The sequence below is a fragment of the Cherax quadricarinatus genome, chromosome 2 (assembly GCF_038502225.1).
Source record: "Cherax quadricarinatus isolate ZL_2023a chromosome 2, ASM3850222v1, whole genome shotgun sequence".
Taxonomy (NCBI): domain Eukaryota; kingdom Metazoa; phylum Arthropoda; class Malacostraca; order Decapoda; family Parastacidae; genus Cherax; species Cherax quadricarinatus.
The window spans coordinates 12675561-12697517 of record NC_091293.1 but is presented as its reverse complement, the minus strand read 5'-3'; the positions used below and the strand labels follow the sequence as shown (position 1 = coordinate 12697517).

The 21957-nt window shown below is 39.5% G+C and overlaps 1 protein-coding gene across 3 annotated transcripts in view; it reads right to left on the bottom strand.

Moving 5' to 3' along the window:
• LOC128694719 (zinc finger protein on ecdysone puffs) overlaps nucleotides 1–21957 on the bottom strand; it is a 144147-nt gene that overhangs the window by 9932 nt on the left and 112258 nt on the right. For all 3 annotated transcript variants that reach the window (XM_070087367.1, XM_070087363.1, XM_070087372.1), the window contains 2 exons: nucleotides 15959–16210; nucleotides 275–381 (listed from right to left, as the gene is read on the bottom strand). In XM_070087367.1, the coding sequence (XP_069943468.1) occupies nucleotides 275–381; nucleotides 15959–16210 (359 nt within the window). The remainder of the gene's footprint in view (nucleotides 1–274; nucleotides 382–15958; nucleotides 16211–21957) is intronic.

The following is a 21957-nucleotide window of genomic DNA, read 5'->3' as shown; positions in this document are numbered from 1 at the left end:
TTTTAACAAGTTGAACCATACCACGGGCGGGATTTGAACCTGCGGTCAGAGAGTCTCAAAACTCCAGACCGTCGCAACGGTCTGTGGGTTCAAATCCCGCCCGTGGTATGGTTTGTTTGCAATCGTGTCATTACGATTTCGTGAGTCATGTTTAACAAGTTGAATTGTTTTTATGAAGTAATTTACATGCAAAAGACCTAAGGTAGTGAGTACACATGTAGCAAATGTGGAGGCCTGATTAGACAAAAATAACACTCTGAAGTTTGTAACTTACCCATCATCCATTGCCTTGCACTTGGTTAATGATTCTTTTACTTCATCATCAACATCACTGTCCAGTAAGGCATCATCATCTTCCTCCAGCAATTCTAAGGTATCGCCCTAAAAATATAAACAAATTTTAAACACAAACATGAGGAATAAATTGTAATTATTACATTCAAAGTATAACACTAAACCTGTAAGAGTCATACTGCACCTGAGGAAATGGCAGGCATTCAGACTCGAGTCAAGGAATCGGAGCACAGATACTATTCCTTAGATGAAGAGCCCCTCACCAGCATCAAAGAAACTTCAAGGGGACAAGGAATAATTGACTCAAGGTAACTAATTTGAATATATAGCTACTGTACCTACATCTGAATGTGGTCATTACATCTCCACTAAGCCATGATCATGCTGATATGACCACTAATACAATACTGCTTCATTGTTACCCAACTTTCACTTCACTGATTCAGCTACATAAATGCTCATATGTCACTTTATAAGAATGATAAAGCCTTTCATGCAGGCAAAACATCTCTCAATGAAAAGTTCCTTGAAAAAAATAGAACCTTAGAAATGTGAAGATTATTATTCATATTTTTTTTTTTTAACAAGTTGGCCATCTCCCACCGAGGCACGGTGACCCAAAAAGAAAGAAAATCCCCAAAAAGAAAACACTTTCATCACCATTCAACACTTTCATCTCACTCATACATAATCACTGTTTTTGCAGAGGTCCTCAGAACACAACAGTTTAGAAGCATATACGTATAAAGATACACAACATATCCCTCCAAACTGCTAATATCCCGAACCCCTCCTTTAGAATGCAGGCATTGTACTTCCCATTTCCAGGACTCAAGTCTGGCTATATAAAAATAACTGGTTTCCCTGAATCCCTTCACTAAATATTACCCTGCTCACACTCCAACAGATCGTCAGGTCCCAAATACCATTCGTCTCCAGTCACTCCTATCGAACACGCTCATGCACGCCTGCTGGAAGTCCAAGCCCCTTGCCCACAAAACCTCCCTTACCCCTTCCTTCCAACCTTTTGGAGGATGGCCCCTACCCCACCTTCCTTTCCCTACAGATTTAAATGCTCTCCATGTCATTCTACTTTGATCCATTCTCTCTAAATGACCAAACCACCTCAACAAACTCTCTTCAGCCCTCTGACTAATACTTTTATTAACTCTACACCTTCACCTAATTTCCACACTCCAAATTTTCTTCATAATATTTACACCACACACTGCCCTTAGACAGGACATCTCCACTGCCTCCAACCGCCTCCTCGCTCCTGCATGCACAACCCAAGTTTCACACCCATATTAGTGTTGGTACTACTATACTTTCATACATTCCCTTCTTTGCCTCCATAGATAACGTTTTTCGTCTCCACATATACCTCAACACACCACTCACCTTTTTTCCCTCGTCAATTCTATGATTAACCTCATCCTTCATAAATCCATCCACCGACACGTCAACTCCCAAGTATCTGAAAACATTCACTTCTTCCATACTCCTCCTCTCCAATTTGATATCCAATTTATCTTTATCTAAATCATTTGATACCCTCATCAAATTACTCTTGTCTATGTTCACTTTCAACTTCCTACTTTCCTATCTCCAAAACACTAATACCTTTACTTTTACAACTTTTCTTTACCATTCACTAAATAATCACATTAATGTTAATGGTTTAAACTACATTTTGTGTATATAGAGTAACATATCTGGAGGTAGTAGGTTGGTAGACAGCAACCACCCAGGGAAGTACTACCGTCCTGCCAGATGACTGTGAAACAGAAACCTATAACTGTTTTGCATGATAGGATTGCTGGTGTCTTTTTCTGTCTCATAAACACGCTAGATAACAGGGATATCTTGCTACTCCTACTTACACTTTGGTCACACTTCACAGACACGCACATGCATATATATATATACATACAAATAGGTTTTTCTCCTTTTTCTAAATAGCTCTTGTTCTTCTTTATTTCTTCTATTGGCCATGGGGAAGTGGAAAAGAATCTTTCCTCCGTAAGCCATGCGTGTCGTATGAGGCGACTGAAATGCAGGGAGCAATGGGCTAGTAACCCCTTCTCCTGTAGACATTTACTAAAAAAGAGAAGAAGAAAAACTTTATAAAACTGGGATGCTTAACCCTTTGAGGGTCGACAGGCCCTCTCCGAAACTCGTTCTCAGGGTTGGCCAAATTTAAAAAAAAAAAAAAAATATTTTCTCTTATGAAAAGATAGAGAATCTTTTCCCGATCATAAAGACACCAAAAGTTTGAAATTTGATAGAAAACTTACGGAATTATGCTCTCGCAAAGTTAGCAGTCTCGGCGATGTTTACGCATCGGCGATTTTGCCCACTTTGAGCCCCATTTTCGGCCAATTTCACTGTACTAGTCGACAAAAAAAACAAATATTTCGCTAGAACTCCATTTTTTCTATCGAATGGGTGCAAGAAACCACCCATTTATGAAATTCAACTATCCAGTACAGTGGTCAGAATTTAGCAATTTTGCCAATTTCACACAAATTTCAAAAGATGCCAATTTCCGAATAGGGTCCAGAATAAACAAGAAAGACATTCCTGGCACTAAAATGACATTTCCTCTAGTCATTAGTCACGTCTCAAGGTCCCTCTTATGTTCTTTTGCTTTCCACTTTGAATTTTTATTCTCACAAAAAATATAAGATTTACTGTTATGCAGACTACTGCATTAGTGTAAAAAATGGTATAAATATTATTGGTGCACTTGTGAAAGAATATTAGACTCACCAGTTGATGTGTATTGCACGCTTGGCACGATTTGTTTACTTTTGAAGTTTGGTAAAAATCGAACATTTCTGCTACTTTGAGCTCAATTTCAAGGCACCTTTCTTTGTAAAACCAGTCAAAATCATCTCAATTTCTGTAATATGTCTTCCATTCTATAAAATGAGACCAAGAAAACTAGAATACAACAATAAATACCATACGAAAATACACTGCAAAGTCGCTGATTTATTCCAAAAAAATGGTCAAAGTTTTTTTTTTTCTCATTATGCACTGTGTGCTGCAGGATTTTTTTTAGACTGTGCACACTGACCACATAGACCCATTCTTTCATATGAAGGCCTACCAGCTTTCTCCCACTAGATTTGAGGCCGCTAGAATTTATGCGTACTAGTACGTCAAAAATCCCTACGCGTAAGACGTACTAGTACGACCAAAACCCTCAAAGGGTTAAATGTGCGTGGATGTAGTGCGGATGACAAGAAACAGATGATTGCTGATGTTATGAATGAAAAGAAGTTGGATGTCCTGGCCCTAAGCGAAACAAAGCTGAAGGGGGTAGGGGAGTTTCGGTGGGGGGAAATAAATGGGATTAAATCTGGAGTATCTGAGAGAGTTAGAGCAAAGGAAGGGGTAGCAGTAATGTTGAATGATCAGTTATGGAAGGAGAAAAGAGAATATAAATGTGTAAATTCAAGAATTATGTGGATTAAAGAAAAGGTTGGATGCGAAAAGTGGGTCATAATAAGCGTGTATGCACCTGGAGAAGAGAGGAATGTAGAGGAGAGAGAGAGATTTTGGGAGATGTTAAGTGAATGTATAGGAGCCTTTGAACCAAGTGAGAGAGTAATTGTGGTAGGGGACCTGAATGCTAAAGTAGGAGAAACTTTTAGAGAGGGTGTGGTAGGTAAGTTTGGGGTGCCAGGTGTAAATGATAATGGGAGCCCTTTGATTGAACTTTGTATAGAAAGGGGTTTAGTTATAGGTAATACATATTTTAAGAAAAAGAGGATAAATAAGTATACAAGATATGATGTAGGGCAAAATGACAGTAGTTTGTTGGATTATGTATTGGTAGATAAAAGACTGTTGAGTAGACTTCAGGATGTACATGTTTATAGAGGGGCCACAGATATATCAGATCACTTTCTAGTTGTAGCTACACAGAGTAAAAGGTAGATGGGATACAAGGAGAATAGAAGCATCAGGGAAGAGAGAGGTGAAGGTTTATAAACTAAAAGAGGAGGCAGTTGGGGTAAGATATAAACAGCTATTGGAGGATAGATGGGCTAATGAGAGCATAGGCAATGGGGTCGAAGAGGTATGGGGTAGGTTTAAAAATGTAGTGTTAGAGTTTTCAGCAGAAGTTTGTGGTTACAGGAAAGTGGGTGCAGGAGGGAAGAGGAGCGATTGGTGGAATGATGATGTAAAGGGAGAAAAAGTTAGCATATGAGAAGTTTTTACAAAGTAGAAGTGATGCAAGGAAGGAAGAGTATATGGAGAAAAAGAGAGAGGTTAAGAGAGTGGTGAAGCAATGTAAAAAGAGAGCAAATGAGAGAGTGGGTGAGATGTTATCAACAAATTTTGTTGAAAATAAGAAAAAGTTTTGGAGTGAGATTAACAAGTTAAGGAAGCCTAGAGAACAAATGGATTTGTCAGTTAAAAATAGGAGAGGAGAGTTATTAAATGGAGAGTTAGAGGTATTGGGAAGATAGAGGGAATATTTTGAGGAATTGTTAAATGTTGATGAAGATAGGGAAGCTGTGATTTCGTGTATAAGACAAGGAGGAATAACATCTTGTAGGAGTGAGGAAGAGCCAGTTGTGAGTGTGGGGGAAGTTCGTGAGGCAGTAGGTAAAATGAAAGGGGGTAAGGCAGCCGGGATTGATGGGATAAAGATAGAAATGTTAAAAGCAGGTGGGGATATAGTTTTGGAGTGGTTGGTGCAATTATTTAATAAATGTATGGAAGAGGGTAAGGTACCTAGGGATTGGCAGAGAGCATGCATAGTTCCTTTGTATAAAGGCAAAGGGGATAAAAGAGAGTGCAAAAATTATAGGGGGATAAGTCTGCTGAGTATACCTGGTAAAGTGTATGGTAGAGTTATTATTGAAAGAATTAAGAGTAAGACAGAGAATAGGATAGCAGATGAACAAGGAGGCTTTAGGAAAGGTAGGGGGTGTGTGGACCTGGTGTTTACAGTGAAACATATAAGTGAACAGTATTTAGATAAGGCTAAAGAGGTCTTTGTGGCATTTATGGATTTGGAAAAGGCATATGACAGGGTGGATAGGGGGGCAATGTGGCAGATGTTGCAAGTGTATGGTGTAGGAGGTAGGTTACTGAAAGCAGTGAAGAGTTTTTACGAGGATAGCGAGGCTCAAGTTAGAGTATGTAGGAAAGAGGGAAATTATTTCCCAGTAAAAGTAGGCCTTAGACAAGGATGTGTGATGTCACCGTGGTTGTTTAATATATTTATAGATGGGGTTGTAAGAGAAGTAAATGCGAGGGTCTTGGCAAGAGGCGTGGAGTTAAAAGATAAAGAATCACACACAAAGTGGGAGTTGTCACAGCTGCTCTTTGCTGATGACACTGTGCTCTTGGGAGATTCTGAAGAGAAGTTGCAGAGATTGGTGGATGAATTTGGTAGGGTGTGCAAGAGAAGAAAATTAAAGGTGAATACAGGAAAGAGTAAGGTTATGAGGATAACAAAAAGATTAGGTGATGAAAGATTGAATATCAGATTGGAGGGAGAGAGTATGGAGGAGGTGAATGTATTCAGATATTTGGGAGTGGACGTGTCAGCGGATGGGTCTATGAAAGATGAGGTGAATCATAGAATTGATGAGGGGAAAAGAGTGAGTGGTGCACTTAGGAGTCTGTGGAGACAAAGAACTTTGTCCTTGGAGGCAAAGAGGGGAATGTATGAGAGTATAGTTTTACCAACACTCTTATATGGGTGTGAAGCATGGGTGATGAATGTTGCAGCGAGGAGAAGGCTGGAGGCAGTGGAGATGTCATGTCTGAGGGCAATGTGTGGTGTGAATATAATGCAGAGAATTCGTAGTTTGGAAGTTAGGAGGAGGTGCGGGATTACCAAAACTGTTGTCCAGAGGGCTGAGGAAGGGTTGTTGAGGTGGTTCGGACATGTAGAGAGAATGGAGAGAAACAGAATGACTTCAAGAGTGTATCAGTCTGTAGTGGAAGGAAGGCGGGGTAGGGGTCGGCCTAGGAAAGGTTGGAGGAGAGAGGGGGTAAAGGAGGTTTTGTGTGCGAGGGGCTTGGACTTCCAGCAGGCATGTGTGAGCGTGTTTGATAGGAGTGAATGGAGACAAATGGTTTTTAATACTTGACGTGCTGTTGGAGTGTGAGCAAAGTAACATTTATGAAGGGGTTCAGGGAAACCGGCAGGCCGGACTCGAGTCCTGGAGATGGGAAGTACAGTGCCTGCACTCTGAAGGAGGGGTGTAAATGTTGCAGTTTAAAAACTGTAGTGTAGAGCACCCTTCTGGCAAGACAGTGATGGAGTGAATGATGGTGAAAGTTTTTCTTTTTCGGGCCACCCTGCCTTGGTGGGAATCTGCCAGTGTGATAAAAAAAAAAATATCTGGAGGTGGAGAGTAGTGCCTGCAGTCTGAAGAATGGGTGGAGATAATGCAATTTGGAAGGTTACTTGAATTGTGAACACTACATTCACCAATTCAATAGCTGTACTCGCTTATATGCAAGTACAGCTACTGAATGATAGTGAACACAGCACTTCCATTTTGTCACTTTACCTTGGAATACAGATGTGCAGTAAAAAATAAAATATCCAAAAAAGTAAATCTTTTTTATATATATCTTTTTCAACACATCAGCTGTTTCCCACCGAAGAAGGGTGATCCAAAAAGAAAGAAAAACTGTCGTATCTGAGAACCGAGGCGCTCAGATGCGACAGTTTAGAAGTCCCTCCAAACTGCCAATACCTCAAACACCTTCTTTAAAGTGCAGGCATTATACTTCCCATTTCCAGGATTCAAGAATCTCTTTATATTTATTAATTTAAATTTAGATCAAAATGTTGGGCACATAAGCAAAGAAAACAAAACAAGAGTACAGGGTGATCATCACTAATCTGGCATGTAAATGTTCATTATTTCTTGTTCATTTGTAAAACTGTTACTCTAGACCGTTTTAGCAGTTCACCTGTCAACTGAATTAACCTATCAATACACACACTAGCTGAAATTAGTGCCAGATTAGTGATGGAACAGGATCAATGATGACTTACCTATGTTACCACACTTTTCAAAATTTTCTTAATTGCTACCAACAGTGACAATACTGATGCACCATACACAACTTACAAAATTATATTTTAGAATTTTCTTATTAACACACCAGCCATTTCCCCACTGACTCAAAAAAAAAAAAAAAAAAAAAAAATGCTTTCACCATCACTCACTCCATTACTGTCTTGCCAAAAGCATGCTAACACTACTGTTAAAAAACTGCAACATATCAACGCCTCTCCTATAAAGCGCAAGCACTGTATTTCCTACCTCCAGGACTCAAGTCTGGCTAACCAGTTTCCCTGAATCCCTTCATAAATGTTACTTTCCTAATGCACTAACAGCACATCAATTCATAAAAAACATTTGCCTCCACTTTATCTAATACACTCATACACACTTGCTGAAAGTTTAAGCCCCTCACACACAAAACCTCCTTTGCCCCCTCCCTCCTACGATGACTCCTACCCCCCACTATAGATTTATACAGCCTCCAAGTCATTCTATTATGTTCCATCCTCTATAAATATCCAAACCATCTCAAACAATCCCTCCTCCTAATGTCCAAGCTATAGATTTTTTTGCATAATATCCACACCAAACATTGGCCTCAGACACAACACCTCCACTGCCTCCAGCCTTTTTGTTGAAACATTCACCACCCACGCTTCACACCCGTATAAAAGCACTGGTATCACTATACTCTCCTACATTCCTCTCTCTGCTTCCATGGATAATATTCTTTGCCTCCACAGAATCCTCAGTGCACCACTCACCTTTTTCCCTCATCAATTCTATGGTTAACCTCATCTTTCATAGACCCATCTGCTGACAAAGTCCACTCCCAAATATCTGTATACATTCACTTCCTCCACGCCCCCTCCCTCCAATCTGATATCCAAGCTTTCATTACCTAAATATTTTATCCTCATCACCTTACTCTTTCCTATGTTCACTTTTAATTTCCTTCTTTTACATACCCTACCAAATTCATCCACCAACTTCTGCAACTTCTCTTCAGTCTCCCAAAAGCACAGTGTCATCAGCAACAGTGACAACTCTCACTGTGATAGATTCTTTATCTTTTGATCCCACAGCTCTTGCCAACACCTGAACATTCACTTCTCTTACAACCCCATCATTAAAATATTTAACCACCATGGTGACATCATGCATTCCTGTCTAAAGGCCTACTTTTACTGAGCAATAATCTCCCTCTTTCCTACATACTCTAACCTAAACCTCATTATTAAGGTTGAAATATTACTTGTATACTTCATTATGCCAGGAAGTGGCCCAAAAATCACATGATCATCTGTTGTGGTCTGTAGAGTAATGTCATTTATTGTTACTATTTCCTGAGCCAAACTACTGTAGAAATAACTACCAATAACCACATCAATAGGGATGACACTGCACACAGTCTTAAGTTTTTTTTTATTTTGGTATAATGTATTTTGCAAGAACTTCTATGGGTGACGAAGCCAAATAAACACACAGCACAGGTAATGTTCTGAATATGAAAATTGTGCCAGTAACAATAACAATTGCCCTTGTGTTGCACTGTATGGCACTTTCAAGTGTATGACAAATCCTGAACTGTAACTGGATTCAAATAAATTTTCATTTTTGACACAGAGAAACTTATAATAATTTTCTTTTAACATACTGACTGTTTCCCCTTATAAAAGAAAAAAGGAAAAGCATCAACTTTCACCGATTCAATTGCTGTCTTCCCAGAAATTCACTGACATCACAGTTCAGATTGCCCTCCTCACCTCTCCTTCAGAGTGCAGGCACTGTACCTCCCACCTTCAAGGCTAGTCAGGCTAACCAGCTTCCCGAAATCTATTCATAAATGTTACCCTACTCACACCCTAAAAGTTAAAAACCATTTGCTTCACTCCAATCCAATGCTTTTGCACAAGTCTATTGGATATCCAAGCCCCTAGCACTTAAAACCTCCTTTACCCATTTCGCAACCTTTCCTGGGACAAACCTTACCCCTCCCTCCTAGATTTACATGTCCTTTTATCTTATTTTGATCTGTCCTCTCTAAGTGTCCACCTCAATAACCTTTCCTCCTATAACCTCCTTATTTTTTTTTTTTATTATCACACTGGCCGATTCCCACCAAGGCAGGGTGGCCCGAAAAAGAAAAACTTTCACCATCATTCACTCCATCACTGTCTTGCCAAAAGGGTGCTTTACACTACAGTTTTTAAACTGTAACATTAACACCCTTCCTTCAGAGTGCAGGCACTGTACTTCCCATCACCAGGACTCAAGTCCGGCCTGCCGGTTTCCCTGAACCTCTTCATAAATGTTACTTTGTTCACACTCCAACAGCACGTCAAGTATTAAAAACCATTTGTCTCCATTCACTCCTATCAAACACGCTCACGCATGCCTGCTGGAAGTCCAAGCCCCTCGCACACAAAACCTCCTTTACCCCCTCCCTCCAACCTTTCCTAGGCTGACCCCTACCCCGCCTTCCTTCCACTACAGACTGATACACTCTTGAAGTCACTGTTTCGCTCCATTCTCTCTACATGTCCGAACCACCTCAACAACCCTTCCTCAGCCCTCTGGACAACAGTTTTGGTAATCCCGCATCTCCTCCTAACTTCCAAACTACGAATTCTCTGCATTATATTCACACCACACATTGCCCTCAGACATGACATCTCCACTGCCTCCAGCCTTCTCCTCGCTGCAACATTCATCACCCATGCTTCACACCCATATAAGAGCGTTGGTAAAACTATACTCTCACACATTCCCCTCTTTGCCTCCAAGGACAAAGTTCTTTGTCTCCACAGACTCCTAAGTGCACCACTCACCCTTTTCCCCTCATCAATTCTATGATTCGCCTCATCTTTCATAGACCCATCCGCTGACATGTCCACTCCCAAATATCTGAATACATTCACCTCCTCCATACTCTCTCCCTCCAATCTGATATCCAATCTTTCATCACCTAATCTTTTTGTTATCCTCATAACCTTACTCTTTCCTGTATTCACTTTATGTAAAAGTATAATTATATTTTTTGTTGATTGCAACAGATGAAACAAAACTTGCTGGCCTTAATTTCCAAGTCACACCAATCCCACAACAATTGCATTCTACTACAGTGCTGTACTGCTGAACTCCCTCCCCTCTTATACCACATTCAATAAAACAAAATTAAGTTGCCAAAGATATCTGGAGGTATTTAGGGTATTTTGGGGCTGCTGAATTTGAAAATGGCAATAGGTTTTTCAAATTGGCTCTAGTTTGTGAGATATTGCACACCTATTCTTAATTAACAGGAAACTTCGCCATAACGCATGTATATGCATATGTAGTGACAATACAGATAGTTTTAATAAAAATTAATATTTTATTTTTAAATAATTTAATATTTAGTAAAAAGGAGTTGTATCAATAATGACCATGTGACAATATTGTAACCTTCATTTTGTTATTTTTTCCAGATAAACACGAGTTCACAAAAAGTCTGCTTAAACAATCCCAATGCATTTTTCTATATTTGTGGCAAACAGTCTTTGCAAAAACAAAGGAAAATCAGATTTTGTAACACAGGCTTATCTTCCTTATTTTGGAGTGGCGCTTGGAGAACAAGACAAATCTTGGGCTCCCAATATGGTTTCCAAAACCTGAGTAAAATGTTTACCACAGTGGAAAAAACAAGCAAAGGAAAAACATAGGTGTGCCTATGGTATGAAGAGAGCCGAAAAATCATCACAATGATTGTTATTTCTGTATGTTAAATGTGAAAGCTTCAATCAATACAAGAAAGTCAAGTGGGAATAGGAGTCCTGTGCCACACAGCTAAGACATTTCCATACCAGTGTTTACAATAATATCTGATCTTCTGTTGTCAGATGTTGAAGAAACTCAGGGTTTAGGATGTAACACAGGTGACAGCAGTGGAAGTGAATATGAAGTAAGCATTTCAACATCCAGCACTTCTCCCAAGAGGAATTCAATGATCTGATACATGACCTCGGTCTGTCAAAGTAAGCATCTGAACTTTTATCATCCAGACTAAAAAACAAGAACTGTCCACAACAAGACATTAAAGTAACAGTTTATCAGACAAGAGAGGCTGAACTCTTGCTACTTCAGCCAAGACGAAGAACTTGTATACTGCAATAACATCCCTGAACATCTTCGAATGGGACTTGAACAGTGACCAGGAGATTGGAAGCTGTTTATGGACAGCTCCATTAGAAGCTTGAAATGTTTTATTGCACAATGGTAACCAAAATGCATCTCTTCTAATTACTCACTCAGAAAAACTTAAGAATAAAAAAATATCAAAATAGTATTGCAGAAGCTTTGCTATCATGAGCACAAGATGTATATTTGTGTTGATCTGAAGATGGTAAACTTGCTTGGGCAAGTGGGACAGAAGGGCAAAGGCAGATCATTGAACAAAAGTGAAATGGTCTTCAAGAGAAAACATGACTGTAGGTGCAGCCAACATCATTAACAAGCCATTGGTTGACAGGAATAACATTCTGCTACCACTCCACATCAAGTTGGGCTAATGAAGCAGTTCATTAAGACCTTGGACAAAGATGGCAGTTGCTTCAAAAACATTTGTAAATCATTTCCTGGACTAAGTATGGAAAAACTGAAAGCTAGAATCTTTGATGGTCCTCAAATTTGAAAGCTTATCAAGGATTCTAATTTCACAAAAAGTGCAAATAGTGTTATAGTATGTGCATGGTGCTGTCATGTGTCAGTTGTCAGGAACTTCTTGGCCAATCACAGAGCAGACAATGAAGAAGAACTGGTGCAAAACATGCCGACAGGCTTTATGAACATACATTTGCACTTTCTCTAGTCACCTAGACAAATTTCCACAATCTCAATCTTGATGAGGTCAGTGAGGAACAAGGGAAGAGGGTCTATCAAGATATAAAGGTGATGGAGGAAAGGCATAGAGGGCAATAATTATTATTATATTATTATAATCAAAAAGAAGCGCTAAGCCACAAGGGTAGAGGTCAATAAGACGTGCACATAATGGCAGACTATTGCTGAAGCCTCCAAAGGACTGTGCTGATGACCAACATAGAAGAATATTCATAAAAACAACATATTAATATGCAGTAATTAGTGGTATTTGAATTATTTAGCTATGTTAATCTGTTATTATATAGAATGAAGTGCTAGTATGCATTACATGATTTGACTTTTGCACGATCTAAAAAATAATTTCAATGCTATTTGGAAGTTAGCCCCACCTGATCAATATACTTTTCACATCTTTTATGTTTCCTAGGTAGTAGGTTGGTAGACAGCAACCGCCCAGGGATGTACTACCATCCTGCCAAGTGAGTGTAAAACGAAAGCCTGTAATTGTTTTACATGATGGTAGGATTGCTGGTGTCCTTTTTTCTGTCTCAAACATGCAAGATTTCAGGTACGTCTTGCTACTTCTACTTACACTTAGGTCACACTACACATACATGTACAAGCATATATATGCACACACCCCTCTGGGTTTTCTGCTCTTTTCTTTCTAGTTCTTATTCTTATTTATTTCCTCTTATCTCCATGGGGAAGTGGAACAGAATTCTTCCTCCGTAAGCCATGTGTGTTGTAAGAGGCGACTAAAATGCCGGGAGCAAGGGGCTAGTAACCCCTTCTCCTGTATAAATTACTAAATTTAAAAAGAGAAACTTTTGTTTTTCTTTTTGGGCCACCCTGCCTTGGTGGGATATGGCTGGTTTGTTGAAAGACGATCTTTTATGTTTTTCAATGGGATAACAAATTTATGAAAAACTAGAGCCAATCAAGCAAAACTGATGACATTCAGAATCAGCACCACTAACTTACCCTAAAATAAGTGTAATATCACTGGCCAGAAAACAAATGTTGACCATTATTTATATATACCGGGCAACCATGAAGAACACACAGCAAAGTAATGTATATAAAAGAAGACCTCTCAAAATGATATCAGTAAGCTATATGATGGAGAAGGAACATACAAATGTTACCATACTAAAAAGAAATTAAGACAACTAAATATATAATCTTCCCTGAGGAATTTTAGATTCAAAGAAATGCAAGACTGCAATAACTTCAATAACAGCAAAGTAGGACTACAGATCAAAAAGCTCGAGGGTGTTTGTGCTTATACATCTCTCCACACAATGTAAGACTCAGCCTGAAATACAATAACAAAATACAGTGGACCCCCGATGTATTATGTCCCAAACCTACGTTAAAACCGACCTACAATGTTTTTCAGTGTAAAAATTTGACCCCGACGTACGTTGAAAAACTCTACCTACAGCATTCATCCGGTATGCATCCACATGTCTGTCTGCCTGAGCGCGCCTCAGCTGGCCTGCCTTCAGTTAGTGTGCCAATGTTTACAAGCCAGAGAGGTCGCTCCCAAGCATACATTCGGAATATTCTGTATTATTCCAGTGTTTTTAGTGCTTGTAACTGCTAAATAAGCAACCATGAGCCCAAAGAAAGCTTCTAGTGCCAACCCTGTGGTAAAAAGGGTGAGAAATATTATCAAAATACTATCGTACCACGGTCAGCTGCTGCTTCTCCTGCTGTAGCACCGCCAGCTGCTGCTGTAGCGCCGTCAGCTGCTGCTGTAGCGCCGTCAGCTGCTGCTGCTGTAGCACTGTCAGCTGCTGCTGCATCACCGTCAGCTGCTGCTGCAGCACCGTCAGCTGGTGCTGCTGCTGTAGCACCGTCAGCTGCTGCTGCTGCTGTAGCACCGTCAGCTGCTGCTGCTGCTGCTGTAGCACCATCAGCTGCTGCTGCTGCTGTAGCACTGTCAGCTGCTGCTGCTGTAGCACCATCAGCTGCTGCTGCTGTAGCACAGTCAATTGCTGCTGCTGCTGTAGCACCGTTGTTGGTGTGGCTTATCGAGAATACTGAGAAACAATTAACCCCAGAGGGTTAGCCACCCAGGATAACCCAAAAAAAGTCAGTGTGTCATTGAAGACTAACTTATTTCCATTGGGGTCCTTAATCTTGTTTCCCAGGATGCGACCCACATCAGTCAACTAACACCCAGGTGAACAGGAACTAGTGCTCATATTGGTGAATTTAAGGCCAGCAAAGGTTGGCTTGAAAGATTTAAGAATCGTAGTGGCATACACAGTGTGATAAGGCCTGTTCTGAAAGAAAATGCCAAACAGGACTTACATTACTCAGGAGAAAAAGACACTCCCAGGACACAGTGTCTCAACAGTCATTGCTGCATCTTCAATAAAGGTAAGTGTAATTTATTCTTCTTTTAGTAGAGTACAGTAGAAAATGTATTTCATGTGGTAACATTTTTTTTTCATACTTTTGAATGTCTTGCACGAATTAATTTGATTTCCATTATTTCTTATGGGGAAAATTAATTCAACCTACGATCATTTCATCTTACGATGGGCTCTCAGGAAAGGATTAATATAGTAGGTCAGGAGACCATTGTATGTAGATACTGCCAAGATACCAAACAAGAATAAGCGCTTGATTCAAGATAAACACTATACAGAAATATAAAATGGAGAACTGGAACCCCAAATAAGTTGAAATACATGAACAAGAACCCATAAAACATTTCACATTCAGCAAAAATAGAGAATAATGGCAGACAGTGCATGCATGAACTTTCTGCATCAATAGATGCCATAGTACATACCTAAACAGGTTTAGATCACCCTGATCATTGCCCACATACCAGACACCCAATGTGCTATAGCAGAAAAATTAGAAGCAATATTAATTGACACAAAAATCAATAAGTTAAGCAAACTTTGGCACTCCAGTTCATTTTCGATTTGAATTCATAGAGAATTCTTTTACCATGTGATAATAAGGCTAAGACATTTTTCAAGTGTATTAATTATAATGCATTTAATTTTTAAAGGTTGACAAACATTTAATAGTACAGTAGTACAAGTTGTTGTTCTTTCAACAAACCAGACGTATCCCACCGAGGTAGAGTGGCTCAGAAAAGAAAAACGAAAGTCTCTCTTTTAAACTTTAGTAATATATACAGGAGAAAGAGTTACTAACCCACTGCTCCCAGCATTTAGTAGCCTCTTACAACATGCACGACTTACGGAGGAAGAATTCTGTTCCACTTCCCCATGGAGACAAGAGGAAATAAACAAGAACAAGAACTATTAAGAAAATAGAGGAAAACCCACAGGGGTGTGTATATATACTTTCTTGTACATGTATGTGTAGTGTGACCTAAGTGTAAGTAAAAGCAGCAAGACGTACCTGAAATCTTGCATGTTTACAAGACAAAAAAGACACTGGAAATCCTTCCATTATGTAAAACAATTACAGGCTTCCCTTTTACACTCACTTGGTAGGCCAGTAGTACCTCCCTGGATGGTTGCTGTCTACCAACCTACTACCTAGTAGTAGTATAAGTTAGATCTAAAAAAAAATAAGGGGGTTATAAGAAAGTGAAGTCAAGCTTGTGAAAAATTAAACAACTAAATTATAAGTGCCTAAATGGTTAGAATTAAATAACAGGAGCCTGATCAACTCCTCTGCAAGCAAGGGGGATGTATGAAGTACACTAAATACAAACTACCAAAACTTGCAAAACAGATTACTCAACTTACCAATTTATCTGTCATACTGACAACACATTCATCCTCCTCCTGCTGCTGCTCCTCCTCCTCAGATTTCTTATTAGCAGCAGGTGTGTTTGTGTCCATTTCTTCTTCACCTTCATCTATTACTTCTTCATTCTCATCTTCCTCATCTTCACTGCTATCCTTTTCTGCAGATTCACCATCATTTGTTTCATTCTTATCATCTTGCACTATTTCTTGGTTGCTATCTTCTTGATTTTCTTTGTCAGCTTTCTTTTCCTGTAATGTCATAAAATCAAAGTAGTTTCTTGCTGACTACAGCTACAACACAGCACCAATCATCCTCTACCAACACCTCCAATGAATAAAGCTTTTAATTGTTTTTACTTATTTCCTTAACCGTTTATTTTTTATTCTGCCATCAACATTCCCACTTAAAACATGGGATGTTATTTATACACTGCTTAAGTGAAAAGTGTTAACTACATTTATTTTACTATCATTAGCCTTGGCTCAAGTACCTTTTTTTTTCTTAATATATGTTGTACTACTTCCCGGTAAAAGTAGGTCTTAGACAGGGATGTGTAATGTCACCATGGTTGTTTAATATATTTATAGATGGGGTTGTAAAGGAAGTAAATGCTAGGGTGTTTGGGAGAGGGGTGGGATTAAATTATGGGGAATCAAATTCAAAATGGGAATTGACACAGTTACTTTTTGCTGATGATACTGTGCTTATGGGAGATTCTAAAGAAAAATTGCAAAGGTTAGTGGATGAGTTTGGGAATGTGTGTAAAGGTAGAAAGTTGAAAGTGAACATAGAAAAGAGTAAGGTGATGAGGGTGTCAAATAATTTAGATAAAGAAAAATTGGATATCAAATTGGGGAGGAGGAGTATGGAAGAAGTGAATGTTTTCAGATACTTGGGAGTTGACGTGTCGGCGGATGGATTTATGAAGGATGAGGTTAATCATAGAATTGATGAGGGAAAAAAGGTGAGTGGTGCGTTGAGGTATATGTGGAGTCAAAAAACGTTATCTATGGAGGCAAAGAAGGGAATGTATGAAAGTATAGTAGTACCAACACTCTTATATGGGTGTGAAGCTTGGGTGGTAAATGTAGCAGCGAGGAGACGGTTGGAGGCAGTGGAGATGTCCTGTTTAAGGGCAATGTGTGGTGTAAATATTATGCAGAAAATTCGGAGTGTGGAAATTAGGAGAAGGTGTGGAGTTAATAAAAGTATTAGTCAGAGGGCAGAAGAGGGGTTGTTGAGGTGGTTTGGTCATTTAGAGAGAATGGATCAAAGTAGAATGACATGGAAAGCATATAAATCTATAGGGGAAGGAAGGCGGGGTAGGGGTCGTCCTCGAAAGGGTTGGAGAGAGGGGGTAAAGGAGGTTTTGTGGGTAAGGGGCTTGGACTTCCAGCAAGCATGCGTGAGCGTGTTAGATAGGAGTGAATGGAGACGAATGGTACTTGGGACCTGACGATCTGTTGGAGTGTGAGCAGGGTAATATTTAGTGAAGGGATTCAGGGAAACCGGTTATTTTCATATAGTCGGACTTGAGTCCTGGAAATGGGAAGTACAATGCCTGCACTTTAAAGGAGGGGTTTGGGATATTGGCAGTTTGGAGGGATATGTTGTGTATCTTTATATGTGTATGCTTCTAGACTGTTGTATTCTGAGCACCTCTGCAAAAACAGTGATAATGTGCGAGTGTGGTGAAAGTGTTGAATGATGATGAAAGTATTTTCTTTTGGGGGATTTTCTTTCTTTTTTGGGTCACCCTGCCTTGGTGGGAGATGGCCGACTTGTTGAAAAAAAAAAAAAAAAAAATGTAAAAGAATAACAAGGTAACTAAGTATGTCAGACTAGTAATTTCCTATCAACTGTAACTTAGTGAGAACCAAGAACACAACTACTAGAAAATTTCAATATACAAAATTTTATCAACTCTCTCTCTTCTGCACTCTTTTATCATTGTCCTCCCCCCCCCCCAAATAAAATATTCAATTACTGTCTTGCCAGAGGTGCTGACATTACAATTCAGATGACTTCAAACTGCAACATCCCCACCACTTCAAAGTAGTACGTACCCTGCCCACCCCTGAATCCCTTCATAAATGTTATCTAGCTTACACTCCAACAGCACATCCATTAAAAACCACTCACACAAACCTGTTAGATGCTCCAGCCCCAACACCAAGTTTAAAAAAAAACTTCCCTCCAATCAATTTTATACTTACACTCACCTAACTGACCATAAACATAAAATTCCTAATCTTAAGTTAGTCCTAAATTTGCCTGAAATACTCTGCCAATATAGAAGCTTTTGACTATAGAAACAGCGTATCAAGCCGAGATAAAACCATTCCCATTACAAAATTATACTAATTGTAATACTGTTATAATTTTTGTACTAACTCACTGTTATCAATCTTATTAATGATAAACTTTTTAATTATCTAACTTTTATACTATTATGCAATAATGAATATTAAAATTAATATTAACCTGTGTGAATACAGAATAGTCAGTAAGAATTAGGATTAGTCTGCCCAAAATGCCTAGACATGCTAGTGGCTTTCTTTGTAATTACTATCTTATGGTGGGAGACGGCCAACTTGTTGGAAAAAAAAAAAAAAGATTTAAACCACACATTGTAAGCTTTGCAAGGAAATAATTTTCATTTTTCATTTTCATTCCTGGGACAAACCCTACCCCTCTTACGTTCCACCCCCACCTATATACACCATTATCCTATTCCTTTCCATCCTCTGCCAATGCCTAAACTACCTCAATAACCCATCATTAGCCTTCTGTATTACATATGTGGTGAACCCCAATCTCCTGTTTACAATCTAAATTCTCTCCATAATATTCACACCACAGTGCTCTCAAACAGCATAACTTCAGTCTAACTTTCTCCTCTTAGTCCTTGAGTAGGAATGACTAAGCTTGCCTCAATATACTGGCCTCTCCTACATGCAAGCTGGTCCCTGAGCAGAAGTGCCTTTGTACGCTAATCCCTGTTCAAGAGTACATGCATATAATCCCTGTCATACTGGCCTCTGCTACAGACTGTGGCAGTTAGTATTCAAGCAGGAGTACGTGTATACCATTCCGGCATACTGGTCTCTGCTGTGGCCCATGCAAATCGGTACCTGAGCAGAAGCACACGAGCATGATTCCTGACTTGTTGTGCAAGTTAATCCCTGAGCAGTGCTATGTATGGTCCCTGACATACTTACCTCTGCTACAGACCATGCAAGTTGGTCCCTGGGCAGGACTATTAATGTAAGCAGAAGCCAGATATTCTGACAGCCTCTGTATCTTGCCCACACACCATGTTTATCCATGGCCCTGTTAGACTGCTACTGTTAATCCTCCTCCAATGTTTTTTAACTGTGTAGTACTACGGTGGTCCATTATTCTGGCAGCAATCTACCATAGTTGTACCTTCGATGAGTTCTCAATTTTTTGACTCCTGGAGCCTGGTCACGAGCCAAGCTAGTTTTTATCATCGAGTCTTTGCCTTGTCTGGTTAGACGTAAATCAAATTCAAGTTCAAATTTATATTTCTTTGCAAAATTTACAATCTCTGACTGACAAGTTATAAGGAGTCTATTTCCATGCATAGTTTACTATGTGTAATTACAATACTGATTTTCTAAGTGCAAAGAAAGCTACTATCATGCCAAGGCATGAAATTTTGTCACAACTCTCAAAACAGGCTCCTGTCATGTTGGGAGATGGAATGCTGGCCCGACAGGGTGTGTTTTGTGATAGAAATAACATACAAAATATTAAGAGGAATTGAATAGGGACAGGTTGCTTGAGAGGCAGAAAACAGGTAATCAGAGAGACAGCTTAAAGTGCAGGCATTGTGCTTCCCATTTCCAGCACTCAAGTCCAGCTATATAAAAGTACTGTAACTGGTTTCCCTGAATCCCTTCACTAAATATTACCCAGCTCACACTCCAACAGCTTGTCAGGTCCCAAAAACCATTTGTCTCCATTCACTCCTATCTAACATGCTCATGCACGCTTGCTGGAAGTCAAAGCCCCTCGCCCACAAAACCTCCTTTATCCCATCCCTTCAACCTTTTTGACGATGACCCCTACCCCGCCTTCCTTCCCCTACAGATTTATACGCTCTTCATGTCATTCTACTTTGATCCATTCTCTCTAAATGACAAAATCACCTCAACAACCCCTCTTCAGCCCTCTGACTAATACTTTTATTACCTCCACACCTCCTAATTTCCACACTCTGAATTTTCTGCATAATATTTACGCCGTACAATACCCTTAGACAGGACATCTCCACTGCCTCCTCACTGCAGCATTTACAGCCCAAGCTTCACACTCATACAAGAGTGTTGGTACCACTATACTTTTACACATTCTCTTCTTTGCCTCCATAGATAACGTTGTCTCCACATATAGCTCATCGCACCACTCGCCTTGTTTCCTTCATAAATTCTATGGTTAACCTCATCCTTCATAAACCATCCGCTGATACGTCAATTCCCAAATACCTGAAAACATTCACTTCATCCATACTCCCCCTCTCCAATATGATATCCAATTTTTCTTTATCTAAATCATTTGATACACTCATCACCTTACTCTAATCTATGTTCACTTTCAACTTTCTACCTTTACACACACTCCCAAACACATCCACTAACCTTTGCAATTTTTCTTTAAAATCTCCCATAAGCACAATATCAACAAAAAGTAACTGTGTCAACTCCCATTTTGCATTTGATTCCCCATAATTTAATCTCACCCCTCTCCCCAACACTCTAGCATTTACTTCTTTTACAACCCCATCAATAAATATAAAAAACAACCATGGTGACATTACACATCCCTGTCTAAGACCTACTTTTAAGGGAAAGTAGTTTCCCTCTCTTCTACGCACCCTAACCTGAGCCTCACTATCCTCATAAAAACTCTTCACGGCATTTAGTAACTTACCACCTATTCCATATACCTGCAACATCTACCTCACTGCTCCCCTATCCACTCTATCATATGCCTTTCCTAAATCCATGAATGCAATAAAAACTTCCCTACCTTTATCTAAATACTGTTCACATGTGTGTTTCAATGTGAACACCTGATTTACATATCCCTTACTCACTCTAAAGCTGCCTTGCTCATCCACAATCCTACTCTCTGTCTTACCTCTAATTCTTTCATTAATAACCCTATCATACACTTTTCCTGGTATACTCAGTAAATTTTTTTTTTTTCTCAAGTCGGCCGTCACCCTGCCTCAGTAAACTTATTCCCCTATAATTTTTGAAATCTCTTTTGGCCCCTTTCCCTTGATATAAAGGAATTACACATGTTCTCTGCCAATCCCTAGGCACCTTCCCTCTTTCATACATTTATTAAACAAAAATACCAACCACTCCAACACTATCCTCCCCTGCTTTTAACATTTCTGTCATGATACAGTGAATTCCAGCTGCTTTACCCACTTTCATTCTACATAATGCCTCCTGCCCCTCCCCCACACTCACATCCCGCTCTTCTTCACTCCTAAAGGATGTTACACCTCCTTGGCCAGCGCATGAAATTTCCGCTTCCCTTTCTTCATCAACATTTAAATGTTCTTCAAAATATTCCTGCCATCTACCCAATACCTCTAGCTCCCCATCTACTAACTCCCCTACTCTGTTTTTAACTGACAACTCCATTCATTCCCTAGGCTTTCTTATCTCACTCCAAATTTTTTTTCTTATTTTCATTAAAATTTCTTGACAGTGCCTATCCCACTCTATCATCTGCTCTCCTTTTGCACTCTCTCACCACTCTCCTCATCTTTCTTTTACTCTCCATATACTCTGCTCTTCTTATAATACTTTTTTTTTTTTTTTTTTTTTATTATCACACCGGCCGATTCCCACCAAGGCAGGGTGGCCCGAAAAAGAAAAACTTTCACCATCATTCACTCCATCACTGTCTTGCCAGAAGGGTGCTTTACACTACAGTTTTTAAACTGCAACAT